Source organism: Glycine max, chromosome 2 (genome assembly GCF_000004515.6).
Source record: "Glycine max cultivar Williams 82 chromosome 2, Glycine_max_v4.0, whole genome shotgun sequence".
NCBI classification, from domain to species: Eukaryota; Viridiplantae; Streptophyta; class Magnoliopsida; order Fabales; family Fabaceae; genus Glycine; species Glycine max.
In genome coordinates, this window is record NC_016089.4 from 33,943,428 (window position 1) to 33,960,079 (window position 16,652).

The 16,652-nt window shown below is 32.9% G+C and overlaps 1 protein-coding gene and 1 non-coding gene across 2 annotated transcripts; both read left to right on the top strand.

The window, feature by feature from the left end:
• The first annotated feature begins 216 nt into the window (after positions 1-216).
• Positions 217-399, top strand: MIR10407C (microRNA MIR10407c). The gene has a single exon (NR_161673.1). It is a non-coding gene; the product is annotated as a microRNA MIR10407c (primary transcript).
• Positions 400-6,946: 6,547 nt separating this feature from the next.
• On the top strand, positions 6,947-7,552 carry LOC102669862 (uncharacterized). The gene has a single exon (XM_006575939.1). The coding sequence runs from the start codon at positions 6,947-6,949 to the stop codon at positions 7,550-7,552; it is 606 nt and encodes a 201-aa protein (XP_006576002.1).
• Positions 7,553-16,652: the final 9,100 nt, after the last annotated feature.

The window sequence follows — 16,652 nt, forward strand, 5'->3', positions numbered from 1 at the left end:
TATTGGCAATCATTTAAGTAACAAATTCATTCATCAGTGTCATCTAGGCTATTTTATTAACGATGACGGACGAAAGTTAACGGCCGGATATATTTGTTGCATTTTTTACACTTTCGGAGACTAAATTTTGTATTTTCATCTTTTAAGGATGTATTTGTCAACGAATTACACATTCAATGACAAAAATGATTATTTATCCTATTCCTATTCCTTGAGAGTGAAAAGACGAAAAACCAAAAAAAAATATTATATGACAAATATGTCCCTATGTTGGCAATTAAAGATGATCACGTTGGTAATCATTTCAATGACAAATTCGTCCCTCTATGTAATGTAAGCTATTTATTAATGATTACAAATGAAAGTTAACAGTCGGATATATTTATCGCACTTTTTACACTTTCGGAGACTAAATTTTATATTTTCATCTTCCAGGGGCACATTTATCAACGAATTACATATTCCAAACCAAAAGTGACTATTTACCCTATTTATAAATAATTATCTAATGGGACAACACTTTTATAGTTAGGTCACATGAAAGAAAAAATCTCTTAGACACGAAGTGAATTGTCTAACTCATGGAAGATCATATACCAAATGAATATTCGGTCGTTCTCCTTAATTAACATACTCCTACACAAGCAAGGGGGGTGGCTACTTGAATACCCGTATATCCTTAACACAAACTTATAATTGTGAATCTACAAATAAATGATCTACCAACTCCCTAATCAGATGACATCAATCGAACATAAAAAACTTCACAAAACTTATGTGAGTTACATAATTCTTAAAAGGTTCCAACAATTAAAATTAGAATTTTGATTAAGTATAAATTTGTCTTCACACTTTATTAAGAGATTCTGAGAGTTGGAGTGTTAGCGTATTGTAGTGTACATATTTCAATTTGTCTTAACCCCTTTTTTCCTATTTTTGAGCTCTATTTATTAACTCACATGGAAAACTATCTTGGCAAAACATGGAAAAGAACGAGTTATTTTTTTGTGTGTATATATAGGTTGCATTTGTATAAATAAAATATAAGTATGGCTTCTTCAAAGAGTTTGCAGAACCTAGTAGAAACTTCACACGTAGTACGAGGACTAAAAATATATATACAACACCCAAACGTTAAGTGTGCCAAGAACATCCAAGGTGATGCCAAGACATACCTACCATATAAATATTTACAGAGAAGAGTTGTGGGTTAGAATCCCTTTTACTAATGATTAACATTTGTCGATTAATTAAAAAATGCTTAATAATGTTTTTATTAAGTTAGCATTTTTTTTCCTGTAAGTTTATTTTCCTTGTAAGTTTTTTTTTTAATTTTGACTCTTGTAACATATTTTATTCATTTTTAATCTTGTAAATTTGTATTTTTTTTCAATTTTAAACATTATAAATACAAATTTATAAAGATTATAAATGAAAAAATTAGAATCTTTTAACCCTCCTCTTCTCATATGGTCCAATAAAATAATGTTTTAGGCTTTTAACAGTCCCCCGGTGCAGCAGTGTAAAGCATTAGAAACCTCTACATTCAAATTCAACACAAATTAAGCATCTTACCTTTTAATCAAAGGAAAAGTTTAGAATATTTGCTCCATGAGATTGCTCCAATGGAGAAGTCGAGAGCTTCCATGATTAGCGGGATAGGATCAAAAGTTTATTATGCTGTAAAAAAAAAATAATCAAAAGTTTTTTATTTTATTTTTCTTGTTAACATTTTAATTTACGAGGACAGCTATTTAGTACGAAAAGAAAAAGGCACGAAACACACAAAATTCACAGAAGGACGGATACCTTTTGTTTAAAACAATCCTAAATTAAAAAAAAAAAACTTTTGATTAAAAAAAACAACGCTTTGTGTAATATGCACGAAATTACTTTCGTACTAATTAGTGTTTTCCTTAATTTATTATTTGTTATGAGAAATTGTTTCGTGCGTTTCGTATTCAAGTCCTTCGTACCATATAGCACTCATCTAAAAAAGTCATTTAAGTGTTAATGGTTTTTCTACTTTTTAACAAAACATTCTATTCTTTTGTAGTATTTATTGTAGAGATAATTATGCTGATTTGAGAATTTTAAATTTAATTTATTAATCTTTGTCAGTGGGTGAAACTTACAAGAGATTGATAAGTTAAATTTGAAACATATCTATAAATATTTTGTCTTTGTTTTTCTTACTATTGTTTGAGGTTTCAACGTGTTTTTCGATCATGAGTGCAAGAGTCCATATTTATATACCATAAATCTTAAGAAAAATATTATATATCAAGTTGCATCAAAGACAAGTCATATTATTTTACTTGTAAAGTTGTAATCTTTGTTATGCATTTTTCTTCTATTTCTTAACTATTTGAAAGCAAATCATTCTTTAATGTTGTTAGCTACTATTGTCACAAGAGATAGTGATTTAGTTTATAACATAATCTATTAATTAAATTAGTAGTTTTTTTAACATAATAAGATTTTTCGTAAAAAAAAAGTTCAACTTAAATGCTAATTTTTGTTACAAATTCATCAGGATTCTTAATGGAATATATATGAAATTGATGATTGTAATTTATAATTTTAAGTTTTTTTAAAAAATGTTTAATTTATCTAGCGTGTAATTATATTCTCTATTATAGTTCTTAAATTATTTTGAAAAATGTATAATTATGAATACTTATCAATCTTGTTAATGTATATTCACCATGTGCTTTAGCCAAAAAGAGTGACGTGGAATGAGATTGTACAATTAAAAATGAGAGTATAGGAGGGAGGCTTTGGTGTGTGATGGGAGATTTTAATGTTGTGAGAAGATTGGAGGAGAGAATAGGGAGGTTGAATGGTAGTCAACATGGTGGTAGAGATATTGAAGAAATCAATGCTTTCATTGATAGCATGGAATTACTTGATGTTCTATTGGTAGGAAGAAGTTTCACATGGGTAAGGGCGGTAGGGGTGATTATGAATAGACTTGATAGGGTAAAGTGGCTTGAATAGGCTTGATAGGGTAAAGTGGCTTCAAAAAGGCCTCGAGGCTATGCAACATGACCTTTATAGTGCTTGGGATAAATATGTATATTCAAGATCAAATTCATCATATTATCAATTTTAGTAAAAAAAATTATTCTTTATTTTATTAAATAGTTAATTTGACAAGTCTTTGATTAAAACTAGAGACTTGTTATTATGATAAAGATTATGATAATGAGAAACAAATCCATTATAATTTTAATTTAAATTGTTCTTGATCATATGATTATTGTAAATAGGACATCAATAATCTGGATAGATCAATATATATGTAATGGCCTTTATTGGATAAAGATTAATAGATCTTATTTATTAAATTGCATATATAAATGATGTACATGTGGATGTCATCATTGAACTGACTCAATAGAAAATTTCTAATAGTTAATATTACTTTGATATGTCAATAGGAAGTTCCCAAAAAGAAATATAATAGTTTCTTTTGACATGAGATTATCATAGTAATTAACAATTTATTTATTATATTTTAATTTCTGACACCTAATGTCTTAGGACATTAGTTGAATGAATATTAGATATAATTAAATACTTGTAGAATTAATGATTAATCAAGAAGGAATCAATGAACTCTAGGTAAATGAGTTTGAGCTCTATGATAGAATTAAAACCTTGGTCAGGACAATTGAATGAAAGAACAAAAAAGTTTGTTAAGTCATTCATTGATTAAATGTGTTAGCTTATTAGAGTGGGCAATGATACTATACTCTAGAGTTAACCTTGAGCCATAAATGATGAAAGGAAATATTACATTATTCTTCTATTGGTTCTTGAAGGAAAAAGATGTCACTTAATGTTATCCGGATGTTAAGGAGTGTTGCTAGACATCTACCTTAATTGATAAATTAATTATGATTAATTTATTACCGATTTAATATTGAACCTACAGGGTCACACATAAACGAGTGTTCCAATCTTTGCAAAAAAAATAATTTATTTAACAATTAAATTAGAGAATTTAATTTAATCAATCAAATATTTTAGTGAAATATTATTATATTTTTTGTTAACACCAAGAACATAATTAACGTATAAAAAGGAATATTATTTTATAATTGTGGAAGTTGTCCATAAAATAAGAATAATATTCAATTGTTGCGTATCAGGAATGTGATTAATTATGAATTATTTTTGTCTTAAATAAGGAAGTTTCTTAAAATAAAATATATGAGATAATGTTTATTTGTATAAAGGTAAAGAGATATGAAATTATTTTAAATCTTTCCTTTTCTTCTTTGAAAAAGGCACTAATCAATATCCTTTAACATTATAAATAGAAACATCTACCAGAGGCAAAATGCACAAGACAAAAACTAGAAAAGTTCAAATCTAGTTTTAGACCTAAAAAGTAGAAAGAGAATTTGTTCTTTATAGTTCCACTCATCAAAGAGTTGATAGTAAACATTGGTCTCAATGCGGATACAAGTAGAGTCTTCACACTATTGAAAAAAAAAATTGTTGCTTCAAGAATGCGCATCTGGGTACACCAATTTATTTTTCTATTTATTATTGTTGTATATTTTAAATGCAAAATAAATCCTAATTTTTTCGCTGCAAGTGTTAGGAACACTTTTATGTAACTATCATATAGGTCAATCTCCAACCATTGCCCTATTACACTAAAACACAAATTCATTGATAGGGGACCAAGACCTTTCAAGGTTTTCAATCATTGGATTGATGATCCGAGGTTCGTGGAGTTTGTGAAGAAGAAATATGAGTCTTATAATGTCTAGGGATAAGGAGCTTTTGTATTTAAGGAGAAATTGAAAATATTAAAGTTAGAGATCAAGAATTGGAGCAAGGAGAAATTTGAGGGTTCAAAGGAAAATATGATTGTGGATAACATCAACAACTTGGGCTTGAAAGAGGAAATTGAAGGGCTCTCCTTGGAGGTTGCTTGAGAAAGAGAAGATGTGATTAGGGAGTTTTGGAGAACATAAAAAATGCAAGAATATTTTTTGTGCCAAAAGTCTAGGGTGCAATGGCTCAAGGATAGTGATTCCAATACAAAATACTTTCACACCATAGTAAATTGGAGGAAGAGGTGTAATTTTATCAAAGGGGTGAAGGTGGATGGGAATGGTGCGAAGATCTTGTGAAAGTTAAGAAAGAGATAAAGGAATATTATCACAAAAAATTCAAAGGGGAGGATGAGTTGCCAATGTTGTTGGAAGGGGTGAGGTTTAAGACTATAAGCGAGGAAAATAATAGTATTCTTGTACATGTTTTCTCGAAAGAAGAAATCAAGAGCACGGTGTGGCATTGTGATTATAGTAAGAGCCCGGGGTCGAAGGGTTTTAATTTTAACTTCCTCAAAACATGTTGGGAGGTGGTAAAAGTTGACATCGTTAGGGTTCTCAATGAATTATATGCTCATGGAAAATTACCAAAGGGTACTAATGCCTTATTCCGTACTCTCATTCCAAAGAAGGTCATGGGGCCATAATTGATACTAGACAATCAGGTTTTTTGGGGGGAAAGAAATATTTCAGATGGGAACTTAATTGCCAATGAAGTTATGCATGAGGCAAAGGCAAATGCAAAAAGAAAGGGGTGTCTCATTTTTAAGGTAGACTTTGAGAAGGCTTATGATTCAATGGAGAATTTTGACATACATGTTGCATAGATTGGCATTTTGTCACAACTAGATTAAGTGGATGTGGTTGCTTACAAACTTCTTCTATCTCCGTTCTTGTTAATAGAAGCCCGACGAAAGCATTTATGCCACAAAAGGGACTCCAACAAGGAGATCTGTTAGCACCTTTTTCTCTTCTTGGTGATTGTGGAGGGCTTGAGCGGCTTGATGAGGGAAGTAGAGGAAAAAGAGTTAATATCCAAGGTGGTCATTAGTGATGGAAATTTGAAGGTTCCTCTCCTACAATTCGAAAATGACACGATATTCTTCCTTAATTGGTGATAACATGAAAGAAACTATTACTTTGAAAGAAATTCTTAGATGCTTTGAGTTGGCTTTCGGCCTAAAAGTAAACTTCTTCAAGAGTAGTTTCGGGGGTATTCATGTAGATCAAAATTGGATCAACACTAATGCCAAAATGGTGAATTGCACTACTATGACAATTCTTTTCGTCTACTTGGGCCTACTGGTGGGAGCGAATGCAAGGAAGTAGAGCACATGGCAACCAGTGATTGATAACTGAGAAGGAAATTAACTTCATGGAGGAGGAGGCAATTGTCATTTGGTGGAAGAATTTGCTTGGTTAAATTGGTACTTTCCTCTTTATCCCTATACTTTCTCTATTTCTCTCTTTCTTTAAGGCACCCTAGAAATTTTTCAATAGTATTCAAAGGAATTTTCTTTAGGGGAGCAATAGGTGAGGAGATAAAAAGGGTAAGGTGGTATGTTGTGTACTCACCCATTGAGATAGGAAGTTTGGGTATAAAAGATTTAGAGACTTTCAATAAGCTCTTAGTTGGGCAAATGGCTATAGAGGTCGTTGAGAGAAAAAAATGTCTTTGGAGAGATGTGTTGAAGGAAAAATATAAAATATCGAGTTGGGATAGCCTAGTTAGGTGTAATTTTGTGAAGAGAGGTTCTCAATGGTAGAGTGATTTTTAAGCAATTGTGAGATGTTTGATAATAGGTTGGGGTGGTTCCCAAAATGTATTGAGAGTGATTGGTGAAGGTAGGGAAGTAAGCTTTTGCAACTCAAAGTGGGTTGGTAAGGAGAGCTTGGGCAAGAAATTTAATTGAATGTACTTACATTTGGAACAAAAAAATGGAAGCATTTTGGAGATGGGCAAGTGGTGTAGGGGGTGTGGGTTATGGTGACGACCTTGATTTCAATGGGAAAACCGTGTGGTACAACAATTGTGGGATGTAATTGGAACAACAAAGCCAAAACAAGATGTCAAGGATGGATGCTAGTGGAACATGAATGAGGAGAAGAAGTTTGTGGTTAAGGAGGTCTATGCTATACTTCCTGGAGAGGGCCAGTTGGGCGAAGGAATGTTTTATAAACACTTGTGGAAACTACCTATCCCATCCAAAGTGAAGGGCTTGATTTCGAGAGGCACACATAACCACCTCCAAACTATGGGCAATCTGAAGAAGGGAAAAATCATTGATGATACTACTAGCTTTGAATGCATTTCCTGCAACTCAAGTATAGAAATAACAACTCATCTATTGTTTAAGTGCAAATTTTCATATTCTATAGGGGCAAGGTGCTATGAGTGGTATGGTGATGAGAGAGTTCTACCAGCTGACTATTTCAATCATTTTTGGCAACATAGAGGAAACATCAATGGCAAGAAAACCATCTTAGCATGGGGAGCAGTTTGGGCATCTGTCATTTGGGCATTGTGGAAGCACAGAAATGACATTAAATTCAATGGGGTAAGTCGTAATTTAGGGGTTGCTATGGATGCTCTCAAGCATAGAGCATGGACATGGTGCAAAGCTAACATTCATGGCTTCAATTCATCTCTGTATGTATGGTCCCTAGACCTTGCTAACTATTTGGCGCAACTTATATAATGGTTATAACCAATCTATGGTGTGTGAAGGGTGAGCTTGCAGTATACTTTGTAGAAGGGATACTTAGTGGCACATTCGTGCATGCCAATTGTTAGAACAAATGAGACAATGGGTGAAAGTTTGAAAAAGAAAAGAAAAAAAAACTTCAAGTCCCACATCGCTCAAAGTAAACACTTGAATAGTGTTTCACTCTATATATAGAGAGCCCTTTTCTTCATTTTTTCTTGTCCCAGTTGAGAATCATTTCCTCAATTTTTTTTCTCCCTCCCATATTTCAGTCGATGCATTTCCGGCAAACTTCTCCCACTTTTTTTCTGTCGCACTAAATTTTCGGTTGGCTATTAGAGTGACTTTTCAAGTCATATTTTTCGGTTGGCTATTAGAGTTACTTTTCAAGTCATATTTTAGGTTGGCTGTTAGAGTGACTTTTCAAGTCATATTTTTGGGTGGCTTTAGAGTGACTTTTCAAGTCATACAAGAGGGTGTAATTCTAGAAAGGTTCCCTCAGTGCAGTGGGAATCTTATAGAGTGATCTGGGCTATTTTATCCTAGGGACTTCGTGGTTGATAGTCTGCTTGCACAATTTTTGGCAGTGCCACGAAACGTCTTAAAGAAAGCGACATTGTCCGCGACTCAGCCAGTAATTTTTTTGTTTATCATAAATTATTTTTACAACAATTTTAAGACAGGTTTCAGTTCTGCCATGGCTACCGTAGATATTACTGGCTCGAACAGCAATGACCTCAACAAACCTTTTAGGTTTGAAGGGTATCCTTTCAAATGTTGGCAACAAAAGATGATGTTTTCTTTAACTATGAGGAAAGTTGCCTATGTTTTGAACACTAATATTCCAATGGTACTTGAGGATGCTGAGAAGGAAGTGAAGGATAAAATGATTATGGAATTAGCTCTTTGGAATGAAAATGATTACCTATGCAAGAATTTCATTTTGAATGAGTTAGCTGATGATCTCTATGATTATTATAGCCCATATAAGTTTGCCAAATTAGTTTGGCTGGCTCTGGAAAAGAAGTATGATACTGAGGAAGTTGGGACTAAAAAGTATGTTGTTAGCCGCTACCTCAAGTATCAAATGACTGATGATAAATCAGTAGAGTCTCAATCCCATGAGATATAGAAAATTTCTCATGATATCATATCAAAGGGTATGGCTTTGGATGAGCAATTTCAGGTTGTTGTCATCATAGACAAGCTGCCTCCTGGTTGGAAGGATTTCAAAAACCTTCTCAGACACAAGACCAAAGAATTCTCTTTGGAGTCTCTGATCACACGTCTGCGCATTGAGGAAGAGGCACACAGACAAGATCAGAAAGATGAAGTGTTGGTTGTGTCTCACAACAACACTAAAAGGAAGAATGCAGGTGCAGTTCTGAAGCCTACTGGCAAAAACTTTAAGAATCAGAACCGCAATGTGAACAATACCTCCAACCGCAACAAGAACCCTCCAAGGGTCCAACATGCTAGACAACATCCACCTGCCAAGAATAATCCTGGTGAACCATTCCTCTGCTACAATTGTGGCAAACCAGGACATATGGCACGTAAATGCAAAAATCCTTCAATGACAGGTGCTCCCCAGGCTAACATGACTCAAGAGCCATACATAGTTGTGATAACTGAGATCAATATGATTGGAGGATCATATGGATGGTGGGTAGACACTGGCGCCTCCCGCCATGTCTATTATGATCGTGCTATGTTCAAAACATACACAAATGTTGAAAATAAGAAAGTGTTGTTGGATGATTCTCACACCACTACTGTTGTTGGAACTGGAGATGTTGAACTGAAGTGTACCTCTGGAAAGACTTTGATCCTCAAAGATGTGATGCATACTCCAGAGATGAGAAAGAATCTGGTTTCTGGTTTTCTTTTAAACAAGGCTGGGTTTACTCAGACCATAGGTGCAGATTTATTTACTTTGACCAAGAATGGGTTATTTGTAGGGAAAGGGTACGCCACTGATGGCATGTTCAAATTGAATCTTGATATTAATAAAGTTTCTCCTTTTACTTACTTGCTGTGTGATTTTAATATCTAGCATTCTAGACTTTGTCATATAAATAGTCGTTGCATATCTAACATGAGTAACTTAGGTTTTATTCCAAAGCTATCTTCAAATCACTTTGAAAAATATGTTTTTTGCAGTCAATCTAAAATAACTAAGAAATCACATAAATCAGTAGTTAAAGAATCTGAGCCATTGGATTTAATACATTCTGATATATGTGAATTTGATGTAATGTTGACCAAAAATGGAAAACGATATTTTATCACTTTTATTGATGACTGCTCTGATTATACATATGTATATCTTATGAAAAATAAAAGTGAAGCGCTTGACATGTTTAAGTTATATGTAATAGAAATTGAAAATCAATTCAATAAGAAAATTAAGAAACTTCGAAGTGATAGAGGCACAGAGTATGATTCTAGTTTGTTTAATGAGTTTTATAATTTTCATGGAATCATACATGAGACAACTGCTCCATATTCACATGAAATGAACGGTAAAGCTGAAAGAAAGAACATAACTTTTACAGAATTAGTTGTAGCTACTATGTTGAGTTCTAGTGCAACATCTTTTTGGTGGGGTGAAATTTTATTAACTGTTTGTTATGTGCTAAATAGAATCCCCAAATCAAAAAGCAAGACATCTCCCTATGAGACATTAAAGAAAAAACAACCAAAGTTGTCCTATTTGAGAACTTGGGGATGTCTGGCCTATGTAAGGATCCCAGACCCCAAGAGGGTTAAACTCGCAAGTAGAGCCTATGAATGTGTGTTCATTGGTTATGCTATTAATAGCAAAGTGTATAGGTTTTATGACCTAAACGCAAAAGTGATCATAGAGTCAAATGATGCTGATTTTTATGAAAATAAATTTCCTTTTAAATTAAGGAATAGTGGGGGTACTTCATCCGGTCACCTTCCTACTATTAGTAGTGAAAATCTTGCACAACCAGAACCAGAAATAGAGCCATGAAGAGGTAAGAGAGCAAGAATTACTAGAGACTATGGGCCCGATTATATGGCCTATACATTAGAGGAGGATCCATCAAACCTCCAAGAAGCTTTGTCTTCTTTGGATGCTAACTTGTGGTAAGAAGCCATTAATGATGAGATGGATTCTTTAGAATCTAACAAGACCTGACATTTAGTAGACTTGCCTCCTGGTTGCAAACCAATTGGTTGTAAATGGATCTTGAAAAAGAAACTAAAACTTGATGGTACTGTGGATAAATACAAGGCTCGCCTTATAGCCAAGGGTTTTAGGCAAAAAGAGAATGTGGATTTCTTCGAAACCTTTTCACCAGTCACTAGAATAGCATTTATTTAGGTGCTAATATCTCTTGCTGCTATTCACAGTCTAGTGGTACACCAAATGGATGTTAAAACTGCTTTTTAAATGGTGAATTGGAAGAGGAAATCTATATGGAGCAACCTGAAGGGTTTGTGATTCATGGACAAGAAGGTAAAGTCTGCAAGTTAGATAAATCTTTGTATGGTCTAAAACAAGCACCTAAGTAGTGGCATGAAAAGTTTGATAGCTTAATAGTCTCGAATGGGTTTAAGGTGAATGAAAGAGACAAATGCATTTACTTCAAATCTGTAAATAATATTTGCACTATCATATGTGTATATGCCGATGACCTTCTCGTATTTGGTTCAAATATTCATGTAGTGAACAATGTGAAATCATTATTGTGTAACAACTTTGATATGAAAAACCTTGGAGAAGCAAGTGTAATCCTTGGTATTAAGATTACCAGGTCAAAAGAGGGAATTTCTCTGGATCAATCTCACTACATTGAGAAGATCTTAAAGAAATATGACTACTTTAACTGTAAACCTGCTAATACACCATATGATCCAAGTGTAAAACTGTTTAAGAACACTAGTGAAGGTATACGACAAACTGAGTACGCAAGTATCATTGGCAGCCTTAGGTATGCCACTGATTGTACTAGACCCGACATAGCCTATGTTGTGGGATTATTATGCAGGTTTACCAGTAGACCTAGTATAGAGCATTGGCACGCTATTGAAAGGGTAATGAGGTACCTTAAAAGAACCATAAACCTTGGATTACATTATAAAAGTTTTCCCGCTATACTTGAAGGATACAGCGATGCAGATTGGAACACTCTTTTCAGATGATTCCAAAGCAACCAGCGGCAATATATTTAGCATAGCTAGTGGGGCTGTTTCTTGGAAGTCAAAGAAACAGACTATCTTAGCTCAGTCCACTATGGAATCTGAGATGATAGCACTAGCAGCTGCTAGTGAGGAAGCAAGTTGGTTGAGAAGCTTACTTGCAAAGATTCCTTTATGGGAAAGACCGATACCAACTATGTTGATCCATTGCGATAGTACCGCGGCTATTGCAAAAATTGAGAATCATTATTACAATGGTAAGAAACGACAGATACGTCGTAAGCACAACACTGTTAGAGAATTACTCTCAACAGGAGCTGTTAGAGTGGATCATGTACGCACTGATGATAATTTAGCAGATCCTTTGACGAAAGGATTAGCTAGAGAAAAAGTCCATAACACTTCTAAAAGAATGGGACTATTGCCCTTACTGTGATGATCATTCATGATGGTAACTCGACCTAAATGACTGGAGATCCCAAGAACTAGGTTCAATGGGTAATAACAAGTTATGAAGTGATATGAGATGAACATGTTGTTATAAGTGAAAGTAGCATGATTCCTGAAGTAACAAGAGGATGAGTTATGAAAAAATTCTTAATTCTTAATGAGATCTATACTCTATGTTGAGTGGAGTACCTAGGCTACACGAGTACTCTTGATAGACTCACCTATGTGAATGTGGAAGTGAGGGCCGCTTCATATGAAATTTTGGGCAAAAATTTCTAGAGCGTTCACTATACCGAGATAGACGTGCATGGCCTTTAACGCACGGGCTTTATAGAATACACCTATGAAAAGGTTGTGTGTGGTTTGATGTCGGAGATAGAGTTCAAGACTTCGATTCACTCTAGTAAAATCTAAATCTTACTCACTATGCAAAGGTTCAAGTTGTATGACACCTTTGTTTATGCACAATTTTATGAAATCCTCGAAAATATTTTTTTTCAAATTTCAAGTGGGGGATTGTTAGAACAAATGAGACAATGGGTGAAAGTTGGAAAAAGAAAAGAAAAAAAAAACTTCAAGTCCCACATCGCTCAGAGTAAACACTTGAATAGTGTTTCACTCCCTATATATAGAAAGCCATTTTCTTCATTTTTTCTTGTCTCGGTTGAGAAGCATTTTCTCAACTTTTTTTTCTCCTTCCCATATTTCAGTCGATGCATTTCCGACAAACTTCTCCCTCTTTCTTTCTATCGCACTAAATTTTCGGTTGGCTATTAGAGTGACTTTTCAAGTCATATTTTTCGGTTGGCTATTAGAGTGACTTTTCAAGTCATATTTTTGGGTGTCTTTAGAGTGACTTTTCAAGTCATACAAGAGGGTGTAATTCTAAAAAGGTTCCCTCAGTGCAGTGGGAATCTTATACAGTGATCTGGGCTGTTTTATCTTGGGGACTTCGTGGTTGATAGTCTGCTTGCACAATTTTTGGCAGTGCCACGAAACGTCTTAAAGAAAGCGATATTGTCCGCGACTCAGCCAATATATTGAAAGCGCTGGGCAAATGGCATGTGATATAATTGTCAATGCAGTGTTGTAGGAAAGGAAGTATATCACCTAGTATCTATAATTGAACCTTTGTACTATCATGGTTTCCGTTGATATTCCTTGTATCTATCTCAGCCATCTATTAATATATTCATTTTTTGTTGTGAAAAAAAATGCTTATATATATTTTTTATCCATAATATATATTTGAATTTTATGTTTAATTCCTGATAAATTTTTTATTCGCACTACTCCATGATATTTGAAAACTTTTGTTTTAGATCCTTGTCGTCAGTTAAGTGATGACGTATCCGTTAAATATTTGATAACACGATTTGTGGCAGCTCAAAAACTGTCAGTATTTATTTCAAAATCAAATTTAATTTTTTTGGAGGTTAAATACCGTCAAAATCAATTAAAGTAAAAAATAAATCAATCAAATATTGAGAACTCTCTTTCGAGTCATCCACCAACCCTTCATCTACCTTCTTCTCCCTTCAACCTTCATCTTCGAAAACAAATCTCAATTTTTTTTTTAAAAAAAAAGCAGATGGCTTTTCCTCATCCCTTTGATAATTAAGATTTCACTTCATATATCCTCTCTTGCTAAACTTTTGCGTTGCAAAAATAAACTCAGACCCGACTTATCGTATTGGTGCTACAGTTGCCCATGCTTTGTTCACATCCACGAATAGAACGACGTTGTTTGTCTGTGCTGCCACAACGACTTCATCAAAAAGGTCATTGTTGCCTGATCGTCAAGGCAAGGCTTCCGCCGCCACCACAACATTGGGAACTACTCATCGTTCATCTCAGCGATCATGCTTAGGGGACCAGGGGAGGACGAGGAGAGCAACTTTGAGTTATACTACAATGGAGAAGGGTTCTGCCTGTTGCCATCCACCATGTCAAAGTTCTTGTTAGGATTAAGATTCAACCAATTGTTGGAGCATGTTTCACATATCAAGATCAACGGAGGGCAGAGAATCCACCAGCGTCGAAGGCAGAGATAGAGTCAATGTTGACGGTAGAAACCACTGAGTCTCACGTTGTGTTGCAACCACTGTGCCACGACCTAAAGCCTACCGCACCCTTAACCCAACAAAGGCAACCCACATTTGAAACCCAATTTTGGTGTCGATATAGTTTTGGGGTGGTTTTTTGAATTTCCACCCAAGAGGAAGAAAGAGAAGAGGGCAACAGAGACAGAGGTGAAAAAGAAGGGTGGAATAAGAGAGAGAAAGAAATTCATTTTTAATTTGATTTTAAAATAAATATTGATGATTTTTTAGCAACCACAAATCATGTTATCAAATATTTAACGGAAATGTCATAACTTAACTAACGACAAAGATCTAAAGTAAAACTGTTCAAATATCAAAGAGCAAATGTAAAAAAAAAAAAAACTATCAGAGGTTGAACACAATATATATATATATATATATAAGACAAAAACATGGTCAAACAAAAATAACACAAATACTTAATATAAATTTAGATGTTAGTTAATATATTTATTAGATGAATTTTGATTTTCATACTTAGCATCCCAAGTTATTAGATCCTGAGTCCACCCCTGCATACACATCCACAAAATAAGACCTAACTTGTCTATTAGAAAAAAGGACCGTCTCCTCGGAAAACTTCCTAAGCTCATATATAGACTTCTATGATTTTGGCCTAAATGATTATCACATTGTACCTAGCTAGTGCGATCAAGAGAAAATTGCACGCTCCAAAGAGTGTTCGCCAATTGCTCCAATCACATACACAGCCAGCCAAAAAAAAAAACGCGGGTGGTACATGCTTTTACACATTCCACATGGTAGGACGACATACAAACAATTATACAATGCATAAGCAAGTATATATAGTGCATTTAGTAATATTGGTGAGATTATGACTAAAACTAAGCGATATGTAATTGGTCTCACTAACATTAGAATCCAATCATTAAATCAATATCTCATATTTAAGTCATATGAATGAAAAATGTGATTAATTAGAAGGGAAGATTTTATTAAAGGTAAGCATTTAGACTTATTTAAAGATTAGTTATCAATCAAATCGATAAATATTTTATATCAATAATAAAATTAAAAATAGTTAAAACTAACATTATTTTTTGCTATTTTCTCATTTTTATTCATTATAATTGATTAATTTAGGTATAAAACTAATTACTATAAATATCTATATACTTTTTGCAATTTATTACAAAAAGTAATTATTTTGGAAAATCCAAACAACTCAAAACCAAATTTACCTAATATATTTCACTACAAAAAAATTATATAATTTTTAAAACTAAATATTTTATTTAATCAATTATAATAATAATCGACTATTAAAGTAAGTTTTAAAACCATCTTGTTTTTATTACAATAATACCTAAAACTTTTGAGAACCAGGTCAGTTGGTAGGACTTATGGTAGACCTCGTTAGGCTTTGTTATTTCCAATTCAATCCATTTTATTTTTTAATGCGGATTCAATCCATTTTATTGAATATGGATAAGATTTCTATAAAAAAATCAACCCATGCCAACCCATAGGAATAACAAAGTCTTTAATTATCCATGTAATGTAGTATATATCAAATGGATAATGATAAATACATCGACATTTTTTTTTCACGTTCAAACGCTATCAATTTATTTCATCATCCGAAACAAATGGATCGAGACAACGAGAATTTTCTACTATAAATATTTATTTAAAAATTCTTGTTTCTCTTTATTTATTTTTATTATACGATATCACTTGTTAATTTACATTTTTTAAAATATCAAATAACATGAGATATTCATATATTATTTTTTTTACTGAAGATATTCATATTAAATTGATAATTTGGATCATTGTTTCCTTGTCACCCAATTTTTTTTTTAAGAAAAAAAACAGGTTCATAATAAATATTTACATTATAAAAAAATCACATTTATAATTCCTGTTTATAATAACTTGACAAATTACTACTTGATTCAAGATAATTATAATTCTCTTATATTTTACTATAAAAGACACTGAAGCAAAAAGAATTGCATAAACTTGGAAATAAACTAGTTTATGTCTATTTTATAAATTTAACAGTTTAGATTTATTTTTATATTGTAACAGTAGAATATCCACGTACAAAGAACATTTAGACTATTTAGTTAATAATAAAAAAAGTCAATATATACTAGATATTAAATTCGACAAATTTACACCTTTAATAACTTTTAAAACAAATAAACTTTATCAATCAAATCGTCGCATTCTTATGAAGTAGATTAAATAAATAAATTTGATATAATTTAAAAACTAATTAACAATTTTTTATTTTTCTGTATTTTAATGTATACTATTATTTAAAATATATATAAATTACTATTGTTATATTATATATTTATAAGTATGTGACTTATTTAAAATAGATCATTCAAGCA

What these genes read in the sequence shown, in the direction of transcription:
- LOC102669862 (XM_006575939.1), top strand. Translation starts at nt 6,947, where the DNA reads ATGAATGAGGAGAAGAAGTTTGTGGTTAAGGAGGTCTATGCTATACTT.